Source organism: Pleurodeles waltl, chromosome 8 (genome assembly GCF_031143425.1).
Source record: "Pleurodeles waltl isolate 20211129_DDA chromosome 8, aPleWal1.hap1.20221129, whole genome shotgun sequence".
NCBI classification, from domain to species: Eukaryota; Metazoa; Chordata; class Amphibia; order Caudata; family Salamandridae; genus Pleurodeles; species Pleurodeles waltl.
This window is the reverse complement of record NC_090447.1, coordinates 11,528,825-11,553,433: the sequence shown is the minus strand read 5'-3', so window position 1 is coordinate 11,553,433 and position 24,609 is coordinate 11,528,825. Positions and strand designations below refer to the sequence as shown.

At 45.9% G+C, this 24,609-nt stretch overlaps 1 protein-coding gene across 1 annotated transcript in view; it reads right to left on the bottom strand.

The window, feature by feature from the left end:
* Window positions 1-11,162: 11,162 nt before the first annotated feature.
* Window positions 11,163-24,609, bottom strand: part of LOC138249029 (pepsin A-like) — a 37,515-nt gene continuing 24,068 nt past the window's right edge. The window contains exons 6-9 of the mRNA XM_069203088.1: window positions 24,200-24,316; window positions 20,734-20,878; window positions 12,305-12,403; window positions 11,163-11,415 (exon numbers count right to left, since the gene is read on the bottom strand). Coding sequence (XP_069059189.1) covers window positions 11,287-11,415; window positions 12,305-12,403; window positions 20,734-20,878; window positions 24,200-24,316 — 490 coding nt within the window. The 3' untranslated portion in view covers window positions 11,163-11,286. The remainder of the gene's footprint in view (window positions 11,416-12,304; window positions 12,404-20,733; window positions 20,879-24,199; window positions 24,317-24,609) is intronic.

The following is a 24,609-nucleotide window of genomic DNA, read 5'->3' as shown; positions in this document are numbered from 1 at the left end:
CGCGGCATTGAACCAGTGGGCGTTGCGTGGAAATTTCTCCCGCACAGCAGGCATTGCGTCGAGTCCTCTCTGGAAGTCAGGCTGCGTTGTCCCGGTTTGGCTGTGAATCGATCCGGTGGGCTGTGTGTCGAAGTTCCGGTCGCAACGCAGGTTCTGCGTCGATCTTTTCCTTGCAAAGTCACGCTGCGTCATTCCGGTTTGGCATGCAGTGAATTTCTCACCGCGGGGCAGGCTGTGCGTCGTTCTTAGCAGGCTGTGCGTCGAATTTTCACCGCACATGGAGTGCAGTTGCAGGAGTGAAGTCTTTTTGGTCCTGAGACTTCAGGGAACAGGAGGCAAGCTCTATCCAAGCCTTTGGAGAGCACTTCTCAGCACAGCCAGGGAGCAGCAACGCAGCAGGACAACAGCAAGGTAGCAGTCCTTCACAGAAAGCAGTCAGGTGAGTCCTTTAGGCAGCCAGGCAGTTCTTCTTGGCAGGATGCGGGTTCTGGTTACAAGTTTCTTCTACAGGAAGTGTCTGTGAGGTAGAGTGTCTGCCCCAAGAAGTGTCTAAAGTCTGTGGTTTTCGTTCCTCTTCTTAAACCCATTTCGGCCTTTGAAGTAGGCTTACTTCAAAGGAAAATCTCATTTGATTCTGAAATCCTGCCTTGCCCAGGCACGGCCTCAGATACATACCAGGGGGTATGAGTCTGCATTGTGTGAGGGCAGGCACAAGCAAAGCAAAACACAAACACTGTGGGATATCGTAACTGGATGGACGGAATGCGGAACCAATCAAACATTCACCCCCAGTCACAGATCTGGGTTTAATCCATCTATTATTTTGCTCACCATGCCACCCCAGTTTGAACCCAGCCATATGCAAATCAGTCTTGACCCTGTTCCTCATGGGAACAGTCCAGCCCGAACTGCCAGGCCAGGTTCTCCCTGGACCGGAAACAAGCATCCTGGGACCGGTTTCGGGGTTTCACCCCTCATCAGCCAGGCTAGCTTGAATCCAGTGGCACAGTGAGCCCGGGACCCACATCTGGGCATACCCGGCGCACTTAGGGCGGCAAAAGCAAAGCAAAACACAAACGCTGTGGGATAGCGTAACTGGATGGACAGAATGCGGAACCAATCAAACATTCACCCCCAGTCACAGATCTGGGTTTAATCCATCCATTATTTTGCTCACCATGCCACCCCAGTTTGAACCCAGCCATATGCAAATCAGTCTTGACCCTGTTCCTCATGGGAACAGTCCAGCCCAAACTGCCAGGCCAGGTTCTCCCTGGACCGGAAACAAGCATTCTGGGACCTTTTTTTTTTTTCTTTTTTTTTTAATGTTTCAAAACCTTTATTCAACCATTAAAAGACAGAATACATGGTAGCCAATCCATGTTTCAGGTGGCACGACATTTGACCAGGTGAAAAACCGCACACAGTGCCAAGGCTATCACCAGGTTAACATCTAGATGTTAATGCATTCCGAAGTAAAAGAAACTAAAAGCAGGAATGTTTAAAAGCAATGGGATAAAAGAAAAAACTAAAACAAAAAAAACAAAGATCAATCCCAAGAAACACAGCAACTCTTGTGTTAGAAAAAAGCCCAAACTAAAAAATAAACAATCCATCACCCATGACCACTCCTACTACACCATTCCAAATAGGTAGGCACCTTACCCTTCAGACATATATCTTTACACAAGTAATCGTGGACCAAGGAACAACCAAGAGCATAGACCACTTGTGGGGAGAGATCAACACCTTTGAAAAGTAGAAGATTTCTAGCCCTCCACAAACCATCCTTCAAGCAATTCACCACTATCCAATACTTCTGACATGGGGATCTGGAAACGAACAGGCCAAAGATCACACCCTCTCTAGACAAAACCACATCAGAATTCAGGGAAGAAAGCCATACTTCCGCCAAAGCCCACACCTGTTGTGCCATGGGGCAGTACCAAAAGAGGTGGTCACAAGATTCTTCTGCCAAACAACCCTTCCTGACACAAAAGGGTGCCCTAGAACATCGTCTCCTAAACAAAAAAAGGCGAAGAGGCAGGCAACCATGTGCTGTGGACCATGCCAGGCCACAATGAATATTTCGAAGGTACCGTACAGAAACATTTGCCCAAATAGCCTTAGAAACCAGGTCTGAAAACCCCCTGACTGGTACCTGCTGCTGGTCCCCAGTAACCGATTTGCGAATGAGCCTAGGTGAGATCAAGCCCAAAGGAATTGCGTCTAAATTGTGAGTCCTAATGAATTTCCTGGCATAAAAGTAAGCAAATGGGCAGGATTCTGAATGAGGCATGCTATTTGAGACAACCATGCCCCATGTTCTGCACACCAGAAAATTCAGCCAGAAACTGGCAAAAAAAGACCACTTCCTCTCTTCCTTATCCAGACAAATACTCCCTCTGATCATGGTGCAAATAAACAAAGATTGCAAAGCGAGACCAATGTTTGGAGCACTCTTGCCACCCAAAACCACAGGCTTTAACATGGTCATGCGAGCCACTCGTTCTTGCTTTCCTCCCCAAATGAACTGAAAAACCCACCTCTGTAGTAGTGTAAGGCAGTGTCGGGGGACGGGGTAAACCACTGCAATATACAGAAGGCACAATAGAAAATCTGCCTTTGCAACAAGTATTTTACCAGACATAGTAAGTGACTGCAAACCCCAAAGTGCAATCTTCTGCTTTACCTTGGACATGCATTCTGACCAGCTCTGCAAGCTACCACCCTCACCAAAAAACAGACCAAGAACTTTGACGCGATCTTGCACTACCTTAAGGCCCCAGTCCATCTTATCTTCCTTCCAGTTGACGTACAAACACTCACTCTTTGACAGGTTAATCCTCGATGACGAAGCAAAGGAAAACCTACTACAATACTATAAAACCTGGCGGATGGAAATATTATCTGTACAAAAAACAGATACATCGTCCATATAAGCAGAGGCAATGACAGAAACCCCCCTACCTCCAGGGACAGGGATCCCTTTAATCAGTTTATCAGCCCTCAGAGTTGCAAGAAAAGGTTCGATGGCCAAAATGAACAAGAGGGGGGACAAAGGACATCCCTGCCGTACCCCTGACAAAACAGGAAAAGAGGCAGTCAACGTGCCATTGACCATGACCCTGCTGTAACAATTGGTATACAATAAAGAAATCCAGGACCTAAAAGTTGGACCAAAATTCAAATGTTTTAAAACCTGAAACTTAAAAGAGTGGTTTAGCCGATCGAAAGCCTTTTCCTGATCCAGGTTCAGCAAACACATAGATAGCCCACGGTCTTTGACATACGATAACACATCCCTAACCAAACATAAATTGTGAGATATCTTACGCCCAGGTATGCCACCCGTTTGGTCCGATTCAACGACTGTGGAAACAACAGGCCGCAACCGAAGGAACAAAGTTTTAGACAATATTTTAAAGTCTACATTGAGAAGGCTGATTGGACGCCAGTTCTTTACATCGGCTCTATCACCTTTCTTCTTGTAGATAAGTCTTATGCAACCACCTCTCAAGGAATTGGGGAGCAATCCTTCCCTCATAGAACAACGAAAGACTTCAAGCAAGTCGGAGCCCACTAAGTCCCAAAATGTAGCATAGAACTCTACAGGTATGCCATCAGAACCGGGGGATCTCCCCTTAGGCAAGCTGAGCATGGCCCTTTTGAGGTCTGCAAGCACCAAGTCCCCTTCAAGAACTTCCTTATCCTCTTCAGACAAAGACAACTGCAGATGTTGCATGAAAAAATTCCCAGTTGCATTGTCTGAAACTTTGGGCCCATATAAGTCGCTATAAAAAGCATGCACACTGTCTTGGATTCCCTCAGTAGTGGTATGAGTGGTACCGTGGGAGTCCATCATGGCATCTATAATTCTCCCAGTAGCCCTCTCTTTTAGAAAGAAAAACCTAGAGCACGTCTCATTGTTCTCCAGGAACTGAACCCTACTGCGGAGAATCAACCCTTTAGTAAATTCATGGTACAAGGAGGATAACTCCTGCTTGCACAATAGAATGTCTGCCTGTACATCAAAACCGTGCTCCAATTGCTTTGACAAATTCTGGAGCCGGATTTGCAAATGGTTGATTCTACACCGCCTGTCTCTAGCCACTCTAGTTCCCTCCCGAATAAAGAAGGACCGTATACGGATCTTAATGTCCTCCCACCATTCACTGACTGAGGGGAAAAGAATTTTCAAGGACTGCCAATTTTGGTAATGGTAACTAAACTTATCCTGGGTAGCCTTGTCATTGAGCAAAAGAATATTGAGTCTCCACAGACCCTTCCCTCTAAGAGGTATATCTGCTATGGAGACGTCAACTGAAATGAGGTGATGATTGGAAAAGAAAACCGGAATGAGAGTGGCTGAAACTATCTTCTCTGAGGGACTTGCAAAGATAAAATCTATGCGTGACTTAGTGGGAGAGTTGGAACTAACCCAAGTGTAACCTGGATCATTAGGATGCAACAATCTGTAAAAATCCTGCAATTGAAAATCAGAAATAATACTTTTCAGTGAGGTAGAGCTACCGTCCAGGTGTACTGCAGAAGAAGAGGCTCTGTCTTCCACAGCAAATAAACAGTTGAAATCACCACCTAGAAAAACATTCCTGTTGCATAAAAGGAGCTGAGGCAGGAAGCTCAAAACATTATTTCTGCAGGACAATGATGTAGGGCAGTACACATTAATAAGGCGTAAATCATGGCCATTCCAAGTAACATCCACACATAGTAATCGCCCTTTAACCACATGTTGAATGTTCTGAACAACAAAGTCATTACTACAAAATAAAATGCCTATCCCTGCATTTCGGTCAGAATTACAGCCTGACCAGATGGAAGGGCCACAAGTCCACATTTGTTGCAATTTTGTGTCCTTAGATAGTTCCTGGATAGCACATTCCTGTAAGAAAATCATGTCCAATTTTTGCAAGCTCAAAAAGTCAAAAATTGATGAGCTTTTCACATCATCACCCAAGCACCTAACATTAATACTCCCCAAGAGAAGCATCAGGAAATATCTGAAAAACATAGACATTGTAAAATGGTACTTTCAGTCCAATTTCCTATTCCTCTTCTTAGTCTTCCGCTTTATCACAGGGGTAAAAGCATCCTCCCCTGTCACCGCCTGGGAATTACGCCTTACATCCTGTGTGCACAAATCTCTAGAGTCATTGCTCTCAAACCCAGTCTCTTCTGTGTCATCACCATTTTTCTCCTTCCTTTTTAATGAGGTTGAGACATCCATGGCAGATTCAACCTCTTCCTCACCAAAAATGTCATCCTTGCCCCACTCAACTACCTCACCAGCAACCGCAGTGTCAGAGAAAGAAGAGTGTTCCAGGGCTGTACAGGCATACTCAATCTGACTGCAAGAGTCTGTAGAGTAAATTGTAGACACTGTATCCTGAGTACCAACCGCATTTGCAGTACCAGATGAAGCAGGTTCTAGGGAGTGCTGGCTTGGAGTGGAAAATACCTTAGGCGTAACATACAGACTGTCATCCATAACAGTGCCATGTGGCTGTGGAGCAGAAAGTGGAACAGGTTGCACCTGGGGTGCGTCAAGAGCTGCACCTGTGGTGGAAATCAGAGAAGAGCCTCCAGCACTGATGATACCATTCCTTTCAGTAGCACCCAGGTGATGTTGGGCAACATCCCCCCCCCAATGGTTTTGGAGGACGTCTGCTGTGATTGGACAGCCAAATTTAAATCCAGTGTGGGAGCCATGATTGGTTGATCAGGGGCACCTGGTGAATCACCCTCATTAGGTTCCATGCAGTTCCCAGCCTCATCAACTGCACCTGCTTGTTTTCCCGCTTAAACTGAAGCACCTTCCCCAGAGGAGTCTTGCTTCACAGTTAAATCCACCTTTGCCTCAGACAAGGATAAACCAGGTTGGAGAGCCAATCTTTCCTCCTCCACACCAAGCCTGGTTAATTCTTCCTTCTCCACATCTTCCCTTGACCTCCCTCCACTCTGGTGGGGAGTGAAAGGTGGCTCCAGTCGCGCAGCTTTGATTTTAAAGGCATAGGAGGAGGGGCAGCTTTTAAACTCATGCTCAGTTGAGCCGCAAAGATTGCACGTTTTTTCAGCCACACAATCCTCAGCTTCATGTCCAGTGTTTCTACACTTAGTGCAGAAAGGTGCAGTACAGTCCTTAGCCAAGTGCCCCTCCAAATTACATTTCCTGCATCTCCTAGGCTGACCCACATAGAAGAAAACTTGTGTTATTTTTCTGAATTGGTCTGGGATCTCTCATTGAGTTTATGTCTCATTTATTGACTGACAGTGCACAACAAATGCTAAACTCTGCCGTCTAATAAGCCTAAACTGCTCAACCATACTACCACATGTAGAGCTCTTGGGATTAGCAAAGTAAGCCCCTGCAAACCAATAAGAGTCGCCTGGACTATTTGCATACTGTTCCTCTACATTTGTACACTACATAAACAGCCAGATTCCTTCACATCGCTAGCACAAAAAGATAAGAGGAGAGAGGGCAACATTGTCTGGTGTCTCTCCCAACCAGAATTGCTGGGGAGCTTCAACCCCCAGAGCAGACTTTGACAATGGGGTTGGCGTACAACAATTGGATCAGCTTAATAGTGCGAGATCCAAATCTCAGCCAACGGAGTCAACTGCGTTCTCCAAATCTAAAATGAGGGTAGCAGCTCGAGGCCAGTGAGCCTATGTAGCTTCCATAGTTCTATAGAATCATCACATATTTGAGGAGTTATTGCGGCCAGGGACAAACAAGCGTTGGTCACTGTGCGGATCAACTGAGGAAGTACTTACTGGACGCGACTGGCCAAAATCTTACTCAAAATTGTATAGTCTTCATTCACAATAGCAATAGGGAGGTAGGATGCTGGGTTCATGGGATCCCTTCTGGCTTTTAGAAAGAAGACCAATAAGGCTTCATGGAGAGTGGTGGGCAGGCGTCTAGTGTCAAGTGTAGCTTTGTGTAGTTTGACTAGCTTCAGAGTCAAAGAGCTTGGGAAAGTGTAATATTCTGCTGAAAGGCCATCAGTTCCAGGGATATCCCCAGCGGCCAGCCCAGAAATAACTTCTGTGACATTTTGGACAGTGATAAGCGCATAATCTTCCGCATGTTCCAATGAGTTTAATTTAGGAAGAGGGATGATGTCCAGGAAAGCCTTGATCTTATTTAAGAACACAGAAGCATCCGGGGGGTGAAGTGATAGAACTGGGGCCTATGAGACTCCTTTTCTGACCAACCAGGCCAGGTGGTGGCCAGATTTAGTACCCCCCGAATGTGCTCCGACAGCATAGGCTGATTAAACTTGGCAATGTCTTTGTTCCATCAGCCAGGCCATCTCTTTGCGTAACTGAGATGAGTAGGGTGCTAATGTTTGGTTACCAACAGTTTGTCTTTCAGTGTCTAAAAAGGCCTCTTCTTCCCTGTCTAGCGCCTGGGGGAGGGCTTTCCACTCCCAAATACATGACTCTCTGATGACCATTTTGAAGGCTTCTATTTCTGTAGCTGGGGTATTGGCAGATCCCTCATTGTGCTAAAAACAAAGTAGAAATATGGTAGGCCCATGTGTCCTGAGGAGTCCTCCAAAGCTAAGGGTTGTGGGCGCCAGGTGGGAGATGGGGGTGTGTGGCCTGGGAGACCTACCCCATGACAGACCCATCAGTATGGGGTTGTGGCCCCACAGTTTCCTACCCAGGTAGCCAGGGAAGGAAACAGGGGACATAGCACATTTGAGCATACACTCTATCTAACTGGACATACAAATTGGGGACTGGGGAGTAAAAGGAGTAGAGTTTAACTCAGGGATTATGGTATCTCCAAGCATCTTGTAGGGACCGTTGATGAAGCCACAAGATCAGGCTGCAGGCATTAAGCATGGGGGAGAACTGGAATGAGGGTGTGTGAGAGGTCAGAGAGACATCCATAACACAATTGAAATTACACCCAATAATCCAGTGAATACGCACCCATTTGGGCATGAGATGTGATGTAGGAAGTGGGGCTGGTCCATGTTAGGGGCATATATACTGTCTATGATAAGAGGGGAGCTGTCCAACCGAGTCTCAAGGAAAACAAACTAACCTTCAGGGTTGACCTAATGTGATAGGACACTGAGAGGAGTTCTCATCCTCACCCACATCAAGGTCTAAGTAGCATAATCCCAGTCATTGGTGGTATAACCCTGACCTAAACATGACCTCACCACCTCTTCTGGAGTCTATCTCCTTTAGGCTTATTGATGTGAAATTCTTTCAGTCCCAATATGAACCTGTTTGAGAACACAGTGGATTTTATAAAGTTTGGATGGTGTCTGCATTGCTCTAATATTCCAGACCTCTGGGAGATCCACAACCTCTATTTTGCTGCGTTGGAAGTCTAAAAGATTTCCTTAAGTCATTTATTTCAGCACTTTTAACACCTGCTCAGAGCAGGTGTTAAAAGGAGGCATGTCATTGTTTTCAATAGGCCTCAAATGGGATTAGCTTCAACATTTTTTACACTAATCATGCAAAGCTCTGAACTACCATTAAAAATCTTGATGCTAGTTCCCCTAACTACTGCCATGGTGCACCATATCTTAGATACGGTGCGCACATGGTGGCATTTGGGGAGCGCTAAGGGGTGAAAGAAAGTGGTTCTGCACTGGGTGCAGAGCAACTTTTCCCAAAGCAGGGCCAGACTCTCAGTAAGGTCTCCAAGGTGCCTCTAGAGGTTAGTCATTTTGGGTCTAAGCCTCCAAGGTCTTTCCTCAAAGGAAGGTTGTACAGGGTATCTTAGAAAACGAAAACTCTGGAGACACAAGTCTGGTGTCCCCCTGGAGGCCAAGGGCCATGTAAAACAGGCAGCCAGGAGCTCAGTGGCAGATGCAGTGAGTTCAGGTGAGTTATGGGGGGCACCGACTATCCTTGCTAGGCTCTCCAGGGGGCCAGAGTAAGGCATGAACACAGGCCACAACTGTGAGCCGAGTGTCAGCCGAGCTGTTATCCAACACTCACAAACCAGCAACAGTGAGGCAGGGCCATGGGACCATTGCTGTGAGGGAGAGGAGGGCGAGACCCCCGGCTGATATCAGGCGGCAGTATCAGGGAGCAGGACCCCAGGCCAACAGCAGGTTCCACCGCTCACCTATCCAGCTGTCGATGCTGTCCTGGTCTGATATCAGGCCCACAGTGGCCAGGAAAGTGTCCAGCCTGCATCTGGGCACACCCACATGGCCTGCAGGCCCTGCTCCTAAGGGAACACAAGCTGGGAGACAGCCCACGCAGAGCAGCCTCCTGCTGTCACACAACAGTTTTCCCCCTCCACTGAGTGATGATTATGTGACAAGCTCCCAATGCAGGAAGACAGAGGTAGATTTGAGAACAGCAGGCCAGAAGAGCTCAGCTCACACGTCTGCCATTGTGGCTATCCAAGCCATGCCCCCATTTTCATTTAGTGTCTTCCTAACATCAGTGTGATTGGTGCTTACGGATCAGTCCTTAAGTAATGAGGCTTGCAGAGGCTGCTTGCCTGTAGTTCTGTTTAGGAAACTTACCTCTAGTTTTAATGATGCTCACCAGCTGCATTGTCTTGGTCCCTTACACCAGACTCCAACACATCTCAGCAGCCACACATAGTGCATTCTTCAGATCTCTAGTATATAGTCAAAAGACTGACAACAGAACTCCGCAAACGCAACAGAAACCACACCCTTTGTTGACCCCACCAACCTAAAAAATGACCGACCTTCTTCCTGCTCCCCTGCCCGGTAAAAGTACTAGAGAAAGCCATAAACCAACAGCTTGCCACATGCCTCAAAATAAAATACCTCCTTGACTCCACACAATCAGGATTTTGGGCCAACCACAGTAATTAAACCGCTCTGATTGCTGCCACGGACGACACCAGGATCCTTCTAGACCGATGAGAAACAGCGCCTCTCACCCTCCTAGACCTCTCCACTGCGTTCGACACAGTCTCCCACCACACTCTCCTCAACAGACTCCACAACATAGGCATTTAACAGAACAACCTCAAACGGATCTTCTCTTTCCTCACTGCAGAACCTAGAGCACTCGCCTCCTCCCTTTCACCTCTGTACCCAAGAGCACCACTTGCAGCGTACCCCAAGGATCTTCCCTCAGCCTCACCCTCTTTAACATCTACATGACCCCCTTGCGGACATCGTCAGATCCCAGGTACCCAACATAGTCTCCTATGCAGATGACACTCAACTCATCCTCCGTATTTCCAAGGACCCCCACAATGCAACTTCCGCAACGCCATGACCAACATAGCAACATAGATAAAACACAGCTGCCTCAAACTAAACACAGACAATATGGAAGACCTGGTCTTTTGGACAAATGCCTCAGTATGGAATCATAGCTGGTAGCCAACTGAACTCATACCTCATCAGACCATGCACGAAACCTCGCCATCAATCTCAACAGTCAACTGGCCATGAACCAACAAGTTAACTAAATCACCTAATCCTGCTTCCACATCCTCAGAATGCTCCACTGAATTTTCAAATGGATACCTTCTGACACCAGGAAAATCGGCACACACACACACTGATCACCAGCCACCTAGTATACTCAAAAGACTCCAAACACTATAGAACACCAGAGCCAATCTAATAGTAAACCTCCCCAAAAGCTCCAGCATCACCACACACCTCAAAAGCCTCCACTGGCTCCCGAATCAGAAAAGCTGCCAGTTTAAGATCCTCTAACTTGCATGCAAAGCCCTGCACAATCTAGGACCATCCTACATCAACCACTGTCTCAGATTCCATCTCCCCTCAAGACTCCTGTGCTCCTCCATTCTCAACCTCGCCCTCACCCCCACATCCACTCACCAGCAGCAGGGGCCCCTCCTTTGCTCTTTTCCTTACACTGCTGCCAAGTCCTGGAACGCACTGCCCCTTCATCTCCGAACATCTCCATCCCTGGCAGATTTCAGAAGCAAACTCAAGACACAGCTGTTTGACGGAGACACAGCACAAGGCAGCACCCAAATACCTTTAGGAGTGATAGTGTTGTGCTTTATAAATAACATGATTGATTGATTGATTGAACGCTCTTCTCCCACTGGTTATCCTTGGTACAGATGCCTCCCTCCCCCCAAATGAAGAGAATGGACAGGTCTGGTTTCACAAAGATTCTTTATTCACCATACATTGCTACATTTACCATGCCCTAAAAAGGCACACTCCAGCATTGGCATATTCCATTTATATCTAAAAATGTTGCAAAATCATGTGTTGATTAGAGGTAAACATTGTGAACTGGTCATCTTCACGCAATGGGAGCAAGGCCGAGCTGATTGTTTGCTCTGTCGAACACAACGTAATATTCCCAGATGAAGACGTCACCCAGGATCCAGAGACCAGGGGAGGACGCCTGTAGGTTGCTGGTGCAGGAGGCCTAAAGAAAGGTAAAAATAAAAGAAGGACTCAGCATGGCTCCAGGTGCATCTTTCACTGACCTTTTATTTAGCCATAATTAAAGGCTTTCAAGGTGGATTTCCCAGAAATCAAATGCCAAGTGGGCAAACCCCAGTGCTGCTCAGGCACATTTCCCTCATGTCTGTAATATAAGTGAAGATTAGCACTAGGTCATGAAGGACTGTATTTAGAGTTTGGCAGACTGGTTACTCCATCTTAACTTGACAGATATCACATCTGCCTTATTACACGTGGATTATATTCTAATCCACTTCTAAAAGGGTGGGTAGAGAATCCACCACCGGGGTGGTAGCTACCACTGGTGAAGCGGGTGAGGTGGCACAGAAGCTCAGAGCTCTGAGGGGCCCATTGAACCCTGACAATGCTCTATTTTACTTCCCCAACGGCAGCCAAAAAGGCAGTTTTCCTTGCTTGTACAAGGGCCCATGGCATCCTTCCTATGCTGCTGATGCTCACTTTGTGACGGTGTACCTTTCTGCCAAACTATATATCAGACGCTCAGATCCTGATTCCCAAGCCCTCTTGTAGAAAACCCTGAACACTACTACTGCCCTATGAATGAATTATACTTGATCTGCAAGTGAGGCGTTGTGTCACACTACAGCTTATCCGAGACCTACACATGGAGCAGTTGGCAATGCCAGAACCTTGAGAGCCTCACAGGTGATTTGCAATGCTTATCTACTAGAGTAAGGCTGACCGCTTGAGTACAGTGTACCTCCTCATAGGAGATAACTCACAGCAGAAGAATTAGGCCCATCACCCTTACTGGTTGGCACTCTGGGTCCATGTGCATGGACTGTGGGTGACTCTGTACATACTACTAATGTGTAGAAGGTGTATCTCACCTGGGCGATGTAGGCCTTCTCAGAGAGTGGGTACTGCACCCCGTTGATGGTGAAGATGATCTCTGGTAGGGAACCCATCGTTTTACAGTTCACAGCGTACTAGGAGGACAACAAGGGAGGGTTATTAGAGCTGGCAAAAACCTTTGGCAACCAAGAGGCTATCTCAAAGCAGCTATTCAACATTGTGTATTATTTATCATAATATACATTACAAATCATTGTATCTACGAAACTGTATATATGGTCAACCAGTAGGAGGCTCATGCCCTGTGGGAATGTAGGTGTTGAGATCAAGAGAGCAGAATTTACATCAGGGTAACCTAGTTTCTGAAAATAAAATGGATACAAGGAGGCTGAAGAAGAGCAGTATGTAGCAAATCTGGAAGTTATGGTTGCTAGTGAGCCAATCAATTTAATAAGAGGTCCTTTTCCTTATCATACCGAAGGATCTGGTATGGTGTAGTCAATCATCCATCACCAAAGTAAGCAGATGGTGGGGACCCCATCTATGTGCTCTGCTAATGGTGACTTACCTCGCTGTCTCACCTCTGCCATGATCCGGCTCCTGTCCATGAAGGCAGATGCTGCTGTGATCCTTGGGAAGCTAGGTGAATAGTCACATTCTCCATCTGATGGGTGACATTAGGCAAAGAAGCAGAAACCGCACCTGTCTCACTGCCTAGTGTCACACATTCAAGTTCAACACAAGTCTGGAGAGCACTGCAGCCTGCTGGCTCACTACAACCCCTTTTCAGCCTCCCCTTATGGGAAGGGACTACTAGCTGAGGTTGGGGGTGTGAAACACATATGGGTCCCTCCTCATGTAAATGTTACAAACTGATACCTTGCAATGGCCCTTAGTACCCCTCCCATATCTTTGCACTGTTCCTAAGTGGCTGTTTGTACCTGGGTGTGTTTTTTTTATCTCTTGAGTCAACCTCCTGACCCTCACTTGCAATGGTGGAAGACACTGGTAAACTGTTTTGTTGGTTTTGCCCCTGGCATGTTGCCTGAACTCTCTGGTGCCCTCTTATGGCAATGCTTGACTGATGTTTGCTTGTTGTGACACCTGTCCTTTCAGCACTGCTCTTGTAGAAGTGCTGTGTCCATAAGTACCCCTCCCAGAGCTCCACTACTGAAGCCTCTGCCACTTCAAACTCTGCTTACCCGTAAACCACCTGACAAATGCTTTGATGTGGTCTACACTGGTCATGCTGTTTCAGGTACCTGACCATGTCAGGTATTGCCATCACTCCCCATCCGCTCCCCTGTAGCAACCTCTCTCATTACAACCATATATCTTAGCCTGCAGTGGTCCTCTGCACCACACATTATGACTATCAACCCAAGTTCTGTTTCCTTCATGAAAATCTGGCTGCATTAGAAAATAACCTTCTTGGAAAAGAATCACAGACATGGTGCCCTCCTGACCCCTGCAGACCTCAATCACTGTGATTGTTGCCAATCCGACTGAGTCACAATTTGTAACTTACCTAATGAATTTTAGTTAGGTAGGTCAGATTACAACTCAATCCAATTCAGTTTTTTACGAAAGAACCTGATGTTACATAGGTCAGTTCATAAAAAATGCTTACTGGTTGCAAAATACTCATCGTAAATGGTAACCAGTATTTTCTGACCACTAAATATTCATTTTTGGCACCGTCCACAACTTTGTTGCACACTTAAGTGGGGTAATTCCAACGTCATATGGTGCATATGGAAGATTTGCAATATTTGCAAGTCTACTATCAATGGTTGATGGTGAGTGTGATGTGAGAGCGGCACTGGTGAACTTCCAAAAACTCAGAACATTTTGGGTTTGACTTCGAAAGTAGGCACTTTGGAGGTGAGAAAATGGAACATCTCCTCCCACCAGTGGGCAGTGGCATTGCAGCAAAAGAAGTTTCTCCAGAGGGATAATATCCCACCTGCCAATAACCAGATTATTTATCAGAAATCACTGAGGTTTCTCAAATCCTTTGAACCCTTACTCAGCTTGAAGTGATATGTCCTCTAAAAACTTCCTGCATCATCAGCCATTCTCTGCAGGCCCCAGGTTTGAGTTCAGCAAGGCAGACTCTGCCTTCATCACTTCGAGGTCAAGAAACAGAGTACCATTAATTTAAACAATAGTGAGATATATTACTTCCAGTGCTTGGAAAAAGCAGAAGTGTGATATAAAATATAGCATAAGAGAACAAATGTTACTGGGCTTCACAGCTACCTAGTTTCTCTTTTGGTCAGGCCTTTGTAGGTCTGGGCTCTATATGGCGCGCATGTACTGTCTGGAACTGAGACATGCAGTACCTACTTTGTGAGCTTACAGCACACCCATAGGCTTCCTATTTGCTGACACCATTGTTGCACCATTTTTCATTCTCCTCATTTGTCAAGGACATGCATAAGTCATGCCTCTTCTGCTATGTAGCAGGCATTTTAATCCATTGGACTACTTTTTTATTTTTCTTAAATGGGTGACTACGTGTGCATCTTGAAGCTCGTGCCGTGGACGCAGGACTCGCTAGCTTTCTCTTGACTTTAAATATTGAGGTTTATTTGAGTAGTGCAGTGACAGGTGAAATGAGCTTATCCTTGCAAATAGTCGTGTTATGGAAGTGTTAATACAGTGCAGCATTGCCAGGTATTGGAATTTGTGGTGCTCATTAGTCTTAATTACAAGCCTCTAACTGTTCATGCGAAGAGTGTGCCCTGTTTGGTATGTGGTGGTATTTGAGGGTCTGATTCATTACTCCCTCGCTCTTGCGCCCAGGGTCAGGGCGTGCCGCTAGCTCTAGGAGTTCCACCCCTGGTCCTCCCCTCCTAAGATGGTAGGCCCCATCGTCTCAAGTACCTTTTGCTTCCTTATTTGGTGCAGAAGGACGCAGCCCTGGTGGGGTTTGAGCATTCCTTTCTGGGAGAGAGGGCCCACACAGGTGGGGGTGCCCCTCCTGCACAGGCCTGTTTCTGCCCTTCCTGTCTGTCATTAGCATTGACAATACCTATAGCTCTCTGATTGCTAAGACCTATTTGCTTCGCCAATGTTTGTCTTCTACTGTTTTTACAACTGGGAAACTTTTGGGGTGATGGGAATAAAATGGGAGGAAGAAGGCTGCGCTACCGCAAGACACAAAGTTGGGACTAATTTCAGATCATGTGACACTTACTCCTACACAGGCTTTTGTGGACAACTTCAATGCCAGGGGAGATGCCTATCCCTACACTACCTAAAGCAGTCACATAGAGGGGCAGGTTCACAAAGGTAATCTTAGACCTGTGGAGGATGTTTGACTCTTCCCCCAGAGCATTCTCTTTCTTTGACATCTGTATTCATGAACTTGTTCCATGTTACGTGAGGCCTTCTACAGGGCAGTGGTCAGTGCTATGCGGGTTATAGTAGAAGAATGTCACCTCTCACCAGTCAGAACTAACACCTCTTAGTTCACTTGTTAGCTACCCTAAAAAGACTGCATTCTGTGATTAAGGGTTCTTTTAGTTCATGTGTGTCAGTCCAGCACGGCTCTTTATATGTATGACAAATGTAATTGTGTTGTTTTGACTAACAAAACAATAAAGATTGTTTTTAATTTCTAATAGCCCATCTTGGTTTTATCAAAAGCACATTGAGCCTGATGTATCATGGCCAGATCGAAAACTAGGACATGCAAACTGCACACCTGTTGGTTGCCACATGTGACTGATGTGCTAAACTGGATATTCACAGGATGCTGCAGAACCCGCTGTCTCATGAATTATAGTGAGGCAGTAGGTAATTTTCAAGCAGCAGCATACCTCCAGCCCTGCATGTATGTTATGTCAATGTGAATCCTTCACACTGAAGGAGAGACATTGGGGGGGCACACAGTGGGAACACCTTAGATATTACTGATGAATGGTTTTCAACCTCAACCACAAATGCCATCAAGAACCATTATTAAAACACATTCTGACTAAAAATTGAAGGGGGTTGCCCCTCTCAGTTGTTATCTGCATTGGTCACAGAACACTTTTACAAACCAGAAGATATTGTTTATTCACAAAATAGCTTTTGTACATCACACAGACTTGTTTGGAAGTAAAATGTCCTGTATTGCCTTCAAATTGCAGGCTTTGGGACAACAAAACACCTTTCTACATTGGCCCCTTGTTCCTAACTGACAACACATGCATGTAATAGTATCTCAGGCATTGTTTGAACTTGAGGTTTTCCCTTTTCAACCTTCTTGGGGACAGCACTTTATTTCAGAGACCTGTAGTCTTCAAAGATAAAAGCACAACTACCGAACTGTGCCCTCCTCTGCCATGACACAAACAGCACACCTGCATCAGATGTTTGATGGGCTCCCTCCCCATCCTGCCAGTGATGGCCCATCCAGGTAGACCTAATCCCTCTACTGGATACAGCATACAGTCTCAGCTCTATGCAATTTGACATTCTTTTCTAATGACAGGCAATGAATATTCTTTATTTGACCCTTTCATGCAGGATCAGTTAGAAGCTACAGATTACATACGAGAAAGATCAACGAACATGTGGGATGAAATAGCTTCTTCCATATACTAAAAAGATATTGTAAGTCTCAGAGGAGTTGTGTGACCATATACAGGAATGTGGCTCAAATCAGAGGTATTTTAAAAGATTATGACAATCCGAGCCAGCTTGCCATAAGCTTTTAAATATACAGCAGAGGGTATTTTGGGCTTCATGTATAAAGCTATTGAGCGATTGCAAAGCGTGCAATTTCCAAAATCTTAAGGTTTATAACCCCATCGTTCTGATACTGACACCTAAAATGGGGTGGTATCTGATTCGTAAAGGGGGAGGCGTCCCTTTCGGAGATCTTTCTCTAAATGGACCCCTTCCCCTTTGTCCTGAAAAACTTTCAGAGATGATGACCAACTCTCAGTGAAGCTTCTCAAAAAAAGAAAGTTTTTTTTTCAATGCAATCCTCTTTCCTTTAAGTTTTCTTTATTAAACACAATCACAGACATGGTGGTCTGCTGAGCCTTGATGACACCATCCATGTGATTGGGGCCGCAAATCAAAAACATCCATTTTGATATTAGTTAAGCATGCTTCTCTGCAAACCTCCTGCGATCTAGCATTCTGTGACCTGATCTATTTGTGCACAGGCCAATTAGCGAATACTCTTTTTGAAAATGGAATAATAGCACATGAGGCCCTTTATTTCTTAAAATTCTCAGATCATCAAAACTCCACCAACCAATTTAAATCCTAAATTGCTTGCTCCTCATGGGGGAAAATATAGGGCCTGATCACGACTTCGGCGGAGGGGATTATTCCGTCCAAGTGTGACGGATATACCACCCATTGAATTACAAGTCCATTATATCCTATGGAACTTGTAATGTGGCGGGCGGGTCACGACTTCGGCGGAGGGGATTACTCCATCCCAAGTGTGAGAGATATACCGCCCATTGAATTACAAGTCCATTATATCCTATGGAACTTGTAATGTGGCGGGCGGGTCACGACTTCGGCGGAGAGGATTACTCCATCCCAAGTGTGACGGATATACCGCCCATTGAATTACAAGTCCATTATATCCTATGGAACTTGTAATGTGGCGGGCGGGTCACGACTTCGGCGGAGGGGATTATTCCGCCCAAGTGTGACGGATATACCGCCCATTGAATTACAAGCCCATTATATCCTATGGAACTTGTAATGTGGCGGGCGGGTCACGACTTCGGCGGAGGGGATTATTCCATCCCAATTGTGACGGATATACCGCCCATTGAATTACAAGTCCATTATATCCTATGGAACTTGTAATGTGGCGGGCGGGTCACGACTTCTGCGGAGGGGATTACTCCATCCCAAGTGTGACGGATATACCGCCCATTGAATTACAAGTCCATTATATCCTATGGAACTTGTAATGTGGCGGGCGGGTCACGACTTCTGCGGAGGGGATTACTCCATCCCAAGTGTGACGGATATACCGCCCACTGAATTACAAGTCCATTATATCCTATGGAACTTGTAATATGGCGGGCGGGTCACGACTTCGGCGGAGGGGATTATTCCATCCCAAGTGTGACGGATATACCGCCCACTGAATTACAAGTCCATTATCTCCTATGGAACTTGTAATATGGCGGGCGGGTCACGACTTCGGCGGAGGGGATTACTCCATCCCAAGTGTGACGGATATACCGCCCACTGAATTACAAGTCCATTATATCCTATGGAACTTGTAATGTGGCGGGCGGGATATCCGTCACATTTGGGACGGAGTGATCCCCTCCGTAGAACTCCTAGTCAGGCCCATAATAATAATGTAACTGTGCAGAATGCACGATTTATGTGCAGAGAAGCAACTTGTTGCAATATTATGTAAAACATTGTCATGTTATCTCTTTAAAGACTGTAAATCAGGGTAAGTGGCAACCTGTAAGTAGAAACAAAGCAATAGAAATAAAAGCTCTGCTATAAATCTCTCTGAGTCTACCAAGGTCTACTCACTTTCATGGAGAATCATTCAGAAGAGTCTGAAAACTAGTTTCATTGTGTTAGCAGCAGTTGTTATTCAGCTTTGTGACCTACATTTCACACTGTCACACTAGGATGTCATAAACCAATATTAATACATTATTACAATTGAGAAGTTTCTTCATTTCATATTACTGGTGACTAGTGAAACCATATCTGCATGACAATCAGAAAGGTAGAGATAGGTTTATGTATGTGTACTGCAGATGTAGTTGTATGTCAGAATATCATTGGTACAAACATAGGCCCTCATTTTAACCCTGCCTGTCTTTTGACCGCCAGGGTTAGTGTGGCAGTATCACCGCCAACAGGCTGACAGTGTATACCACCACATTATGAGTGTGTCGGGTTGGTGCTGCCAACCCGCCACATTACCACTCAATCCACCATGGCGGTATGAACCGCCGGGCCAGAGATGTTCATCTCCGACCTGGCGGCCCAGAGAGTACGGCCAGCGGTATTATGAGCCTGCCTACCACCATGGTTTCTGCGGCAGTAGCCATGCCACCAAAACCATGGTGGTAGGGCCTACCAGTGACAGGGAATTCCTTCCCTGTCACTGGTAGACAGCTCCCCCCCAGCAAGCACCTAACACCCCCCACCTACCCCCTTGCAAACTCACCCTCCCTCGATCAATTCACACCCACTCCCTTCAATCCATCTCACCCCCTCTGATCCATTCACATCCCCCCTGATCCATTCTCACACACCCCCATTCACGCACACACTCGTAGACACGCATATACTCATTCTCATCCATACACGCATTCACTCATACATACTCACATGTATTCAGGCATGCATACACACAGACATCCAACCATACATACTCACAGGCATACATACGGACATGCAGACACGCACTCACTTCACATTCAGACATGCATTGACACACACATACAACTACGCATATACCTTAACACTCACATTCATACACGCACACACATTCATACACACACGCAGACACCACACACTTACAAAGAACACCTTCCCACCCGCCTCCCCTGTCAGACGATCACCTTACCTGTTCCAGGGAGAAGGTCGTCCAGCAGGGAAGGGGCGCTGCTACCGCCAGCAGCGTCCCACCAGCAGGACACTGCCAGGCTGTATTAAAGGTCTTAATACGGCTGGCGGCGTCCTACTGATGGGGCAGTGCAGGTGGTAGCACCGCCAGGACACCACCTCCGCCAGCATGGCTACTGCCAGATTTCCATCCTAAGTGTGGCAGAAGTCGGGCAGTGTCCATAATCCTGCGAACGGATGGCCGCAGTGGTATGTTGGCACCCGTGGCATCCCGATGTCATAATGAGGACGGTTGTGTCCTAAATATTGGGTGTAGATTTTCCATTTTTAAGTGAAATGGGGTGGTGTATTTAGGACATGATATTTATGCCAGTTGACATCCTGACAATGTCATTCTAGTGCCACACCAATGCACTAATCTTGATGTGTTTGTGAATATCTTTTCACTGGGGATTATTCATGTACTAACTAAGGTTATGGTGAAAAGCAGTGTCTTCCTGGATGACTATTGTCAATACTTGAGAAGATATTAGTCACATTCTTTGGGTGGGCCTCTTTGACCCTTGTAGTGGGAATTAGATGAGGTTATATATGGGAAATATTGTATCCTAACTATGGATTACAAATGTATTACCCCGTTGACAGTGCATTTTATTTTATTAACTAATACGTGGCAATCTTTTTGTAAACAATATTTGAGATAAAATATTCTATCATTTGTTATTTTGGTACAATGTTCTGGTTAAATCTCTATGGGGGATTATACAGATGAAGTATGAGACAGAGTTAATGAGGCCTCTGTTGAGTCATAGAATATTATTCACAACATACAGTCACCCACTCTCTGCTGTAATTTACAATATCACACAGAGAAGCTTAACATACATACCTCCCCATCAGCATTCAGGGTTGCTCCAATATCTTTCTGGATGTTTGCAATGTCCGTGTCCGGTCCAGCAATCAGAGACGTCCCTGTGTCCACTATGGCCTGGCAGCCCCCACTGCAGGCAACAACATTTCCATTTATGGTGATACTGAGGAAGAGAGAGAGAGGGGAGAGAGATAAAGAGAGAGAGTGGGGAGATGTCAGCCTCTACCTTCAGTGATACAAGCATCCTGTAGGACCTGTAATCAAGGCATCTCTTACTGTCACTGATTCAAGCATCCTGTGGGAGCTGTGGTGCAAGCATCTCTCAGCTTCAGTAATACAAGCATCATTCAGGATCAGTGATGCAAGCATCTCTCACCTTCAGTAATACAAACATCCTACAGGGCCTACGGGACAAGCATCTCTCAGCTTCAGCGATACAGCAATCCTGTAGAACCTCTGATGCAAGCATCTCTCAGCTTCAGCGATGCAAGCTAGGACCTGACATGCAATCATCTTTCAGTTTCAACGATACTAGAATACGGCAGGACCTATGATGCAAGTATCTCTCAACATCAGCGATACAAGTCGGAACCTGTGATGCAAGCATCTCTCAGCTTCAGTAATACAAACATCCTGCAGGGCCTGCGATATAAGCATCTCTCAGCTTCAGTGATACAAGCCAGGACCTGCGATGCAATTATCTTTCAGCTTCAGTAATACAAACATCCTGAAGGGCCTGCTATGTGAGCATCTCTCAGCTTCAGTGACACCCCCAAGACCTGTGAAACAAGTATTTCTCAACTTCAGTGACAGCCAAGACCTGCGATGCGAGCATCTCTCAGCTTCAGTGATACAAGCATCATGCAGGACCTGCGATACAAGCTTCGCTCAGCTTCAGTAATACAAGCGTTCTACAGGACCTGTGATGCAAGCATCTCTATGCTTCAGTGATACAGGCAAGGACCTGCAATGCAAGTATCTCAAAGCCTCAGTAATACAAGCATCCTATAGGACCTGTGATGCAAGTATCTCTTACCGTCAGAGATAAAAGCATCCTGAAGGACCTGTGATGCAATAATCTCTAAACTTCAGTAATACAAGCATCCTACAAGACCCATGATGCAAGCATCTCTAAACTACAGTAATTCTAGCATCCTGTGGAACCTGTGATGCAAGCATCTCTCAGCTTCAGTGATACAAGCATCCGCCAGAACCTGTGATTCAAACATCTCTCCGCTTCAACGACACAAGCATCCTGTAGAACCTGTGATGCAAGCAGCTCTCAGCTTCAGCGATGCAAGAATCCGGCAGGACCTGTGATGCAAGCATCTCTCAACATTTTTCAGCTTCAGTGACACCAGCCAGGCCCTGCGATCCAAGCATCTCTAAGCTTCAGTAAAACAAGCATTCTGCAGGACCTGTGACGCAAGCATCTCTCAGCTTTAGTGATACCAGCCAGGACCTGTGATACAAGCATCTCTAAGCTTTAGTAATATAAGTATCCTGCAGGACCTGTGATGCAAGCATCTTTCAGCTTCAGCGATACAAGCCAGGACCTGCGATGCAAGCATCTCTCAGCTTCTGCAGTTACAGTCAGGACCTGTGATGCAAGTATCTCTCAGCTTCAGCGACACAGCCAGGATCTGCGATGCAAGCATCTGTCAGCTTCAGTTATACAAGTATCCTGAGGGGACTGTAATGCAAGCATCTCTCAGCTTCTGCAGTTACAGTCAGGACCTGCGATGCAAGTATCTCTCAGCTTCAGCGACACAGCCAGGATCTGCGATGCAAGCATCTGTCAGCTTCAGTAATACAAGTATCATGAGGGGACTGTAATGCAAGCATCTCTCAGCTCTAGTGACACAGCCACCACCTGAGATGCAGGAATCTCTCAGGTTCAGTGTTACAAGCATCAGGAACATTTCACAAAGGTGATGAGACTTAGTGGTCTGTATGGAAACACAATATCTGTCCAGGTGTATCTACCAGTATGGGCTGGATGTAAGCACAGCACCTGACTAGGCTGCCCTGCCAATATGGGCTGGGTGGGAACACAATATCTGTTCTGTCAGTATGAGCTGGATGGAAACACAATACTTGTCCAGGCAGCTTTGTCAGTATGGTCGATAGAAACAGAATGCTGTTCTAGGTTGATTTCTCAGTATGGGATGATAAAGACACATTACCTGTTCAGCTTGATTTGTCAGTGTGAGATGATAGAAACCGAGCACTTGTCCAGGTTGTTCTGTTAGTATGGGAATGATAGAAACACAACACCTGCCCGGGTTGATTTGTCAGTGTGGGATGATAGAAACACAATACCTTTCTAGGTTGATTTGTCAGTGTGGGATAACAGAAACATACCTGCCCAGGTTGAATTGCCGGTATGGGATGATAGACACACAATACCTGTCCAGGTTGATTTGGCGGTATGGGATGATAGAAACACAACACCTGTCCAGGTTGATTTTTCAGTGTGGGATGATAGAAACACAATACCTGTCCAGGGTGATTGTCATTGTGGGATGATAGAAACACAACACTTGCCCAGGTTGATTTGTCAGTGTGGGATGATAGAAACACAATACCTGTCTAGGTTGATTTGTCAGTGTGGGATAACAGAAACACACCTGCCCAGGTTGAAATGACGGTATGGAATGATAGACACACAATGCCTGTCCAGGTTGATTTGCCGGTATGGGATGATAGACACACAATACCTGTCCAGGTTGATTTGGCGGTATGGAATGATAGAAACACAATACCTGTCCAGGTTGATTTTTCAGTGTAGGATGATAGAAGCACAATACCTGTCCAGGCTGATTTGGCGGTATGGGATGATAGAAATACAACACCTGTCCAGATTAGTTTGTCAGTATGGAATGATACAAACACAACACCTGTCCAGGTTCATTTGTCACTGAGGAACAATAGAAACATACTACCTGTCCAGGTTCATTTGTCAACATGGAATGATAAAAACCCAACACCTGTCTAGGTATATTTACCAGTATGGTACAATAGAAACACAATACCTGTCCTGATTGATCTGTCAGTACCAGCTAGATAGAAACACAACACCTATCCAAGCTGATTTGTCAGTATGGGGTGATAGAAACACAGTACCTGCTCAGGTTGTTCTGTCAGTACTGGCTACATGCTAACACACTACTTGTCCTGAATGGTCAGTCACCAGGGATTGGATAGAAACACCTGTCCAGGTTCATTTGTCAGTATAAGATGCATGGAAACACAATACCTGTCCAGGTTGATTTGTTAGTATGGCTGAATGGGAACACAACACCTGTCCAGGTTGATTCGTCAGTATGGCTGAATGGAAACACAACACCTGTCCAGGTTGATTCGTCAGTATGGCTGAATGGGAACACAACACCTGTCCAGGTTGATTTGTCAGTATGGCTGAATGGGAACACAATACCTACCCAGGTTGATTTGTCAGTATGGCTGAATGGGAACACAATACCTGTCCAGGTTGATCTGCCAGTATCCTTCGTCAGAGACCGGAACCCAGTTCAGGCTTCCAGAGTAGTATGAAGATTCGTATCCTCCAAATGTCACCACACTTCCAACAGCTGAATTCCTGAGAAAGTAAAAGAGGGAGTATTACTTGGGTATCCCAAGGCCAGTGGATAGCCGGGGGTGGACGGACATGCAAAGGGGCAGAAAAAAACACTTGGTTTCCAGGGAGCACTTACTTCTGTGCAGCTCATAGATCGAGTCAATGATTCAGCTAAAGTCATCCAGTTTCTGATTGTGAGCTGACCTTTGAGGGTCAGATATATGACTGTGGTCACCATCTTTTCTGTTCATCTATCCTTAGAATAACACTGTGGAGTATCTCAGTTGGTTATTAACTGGGAACCTCCTGCCACT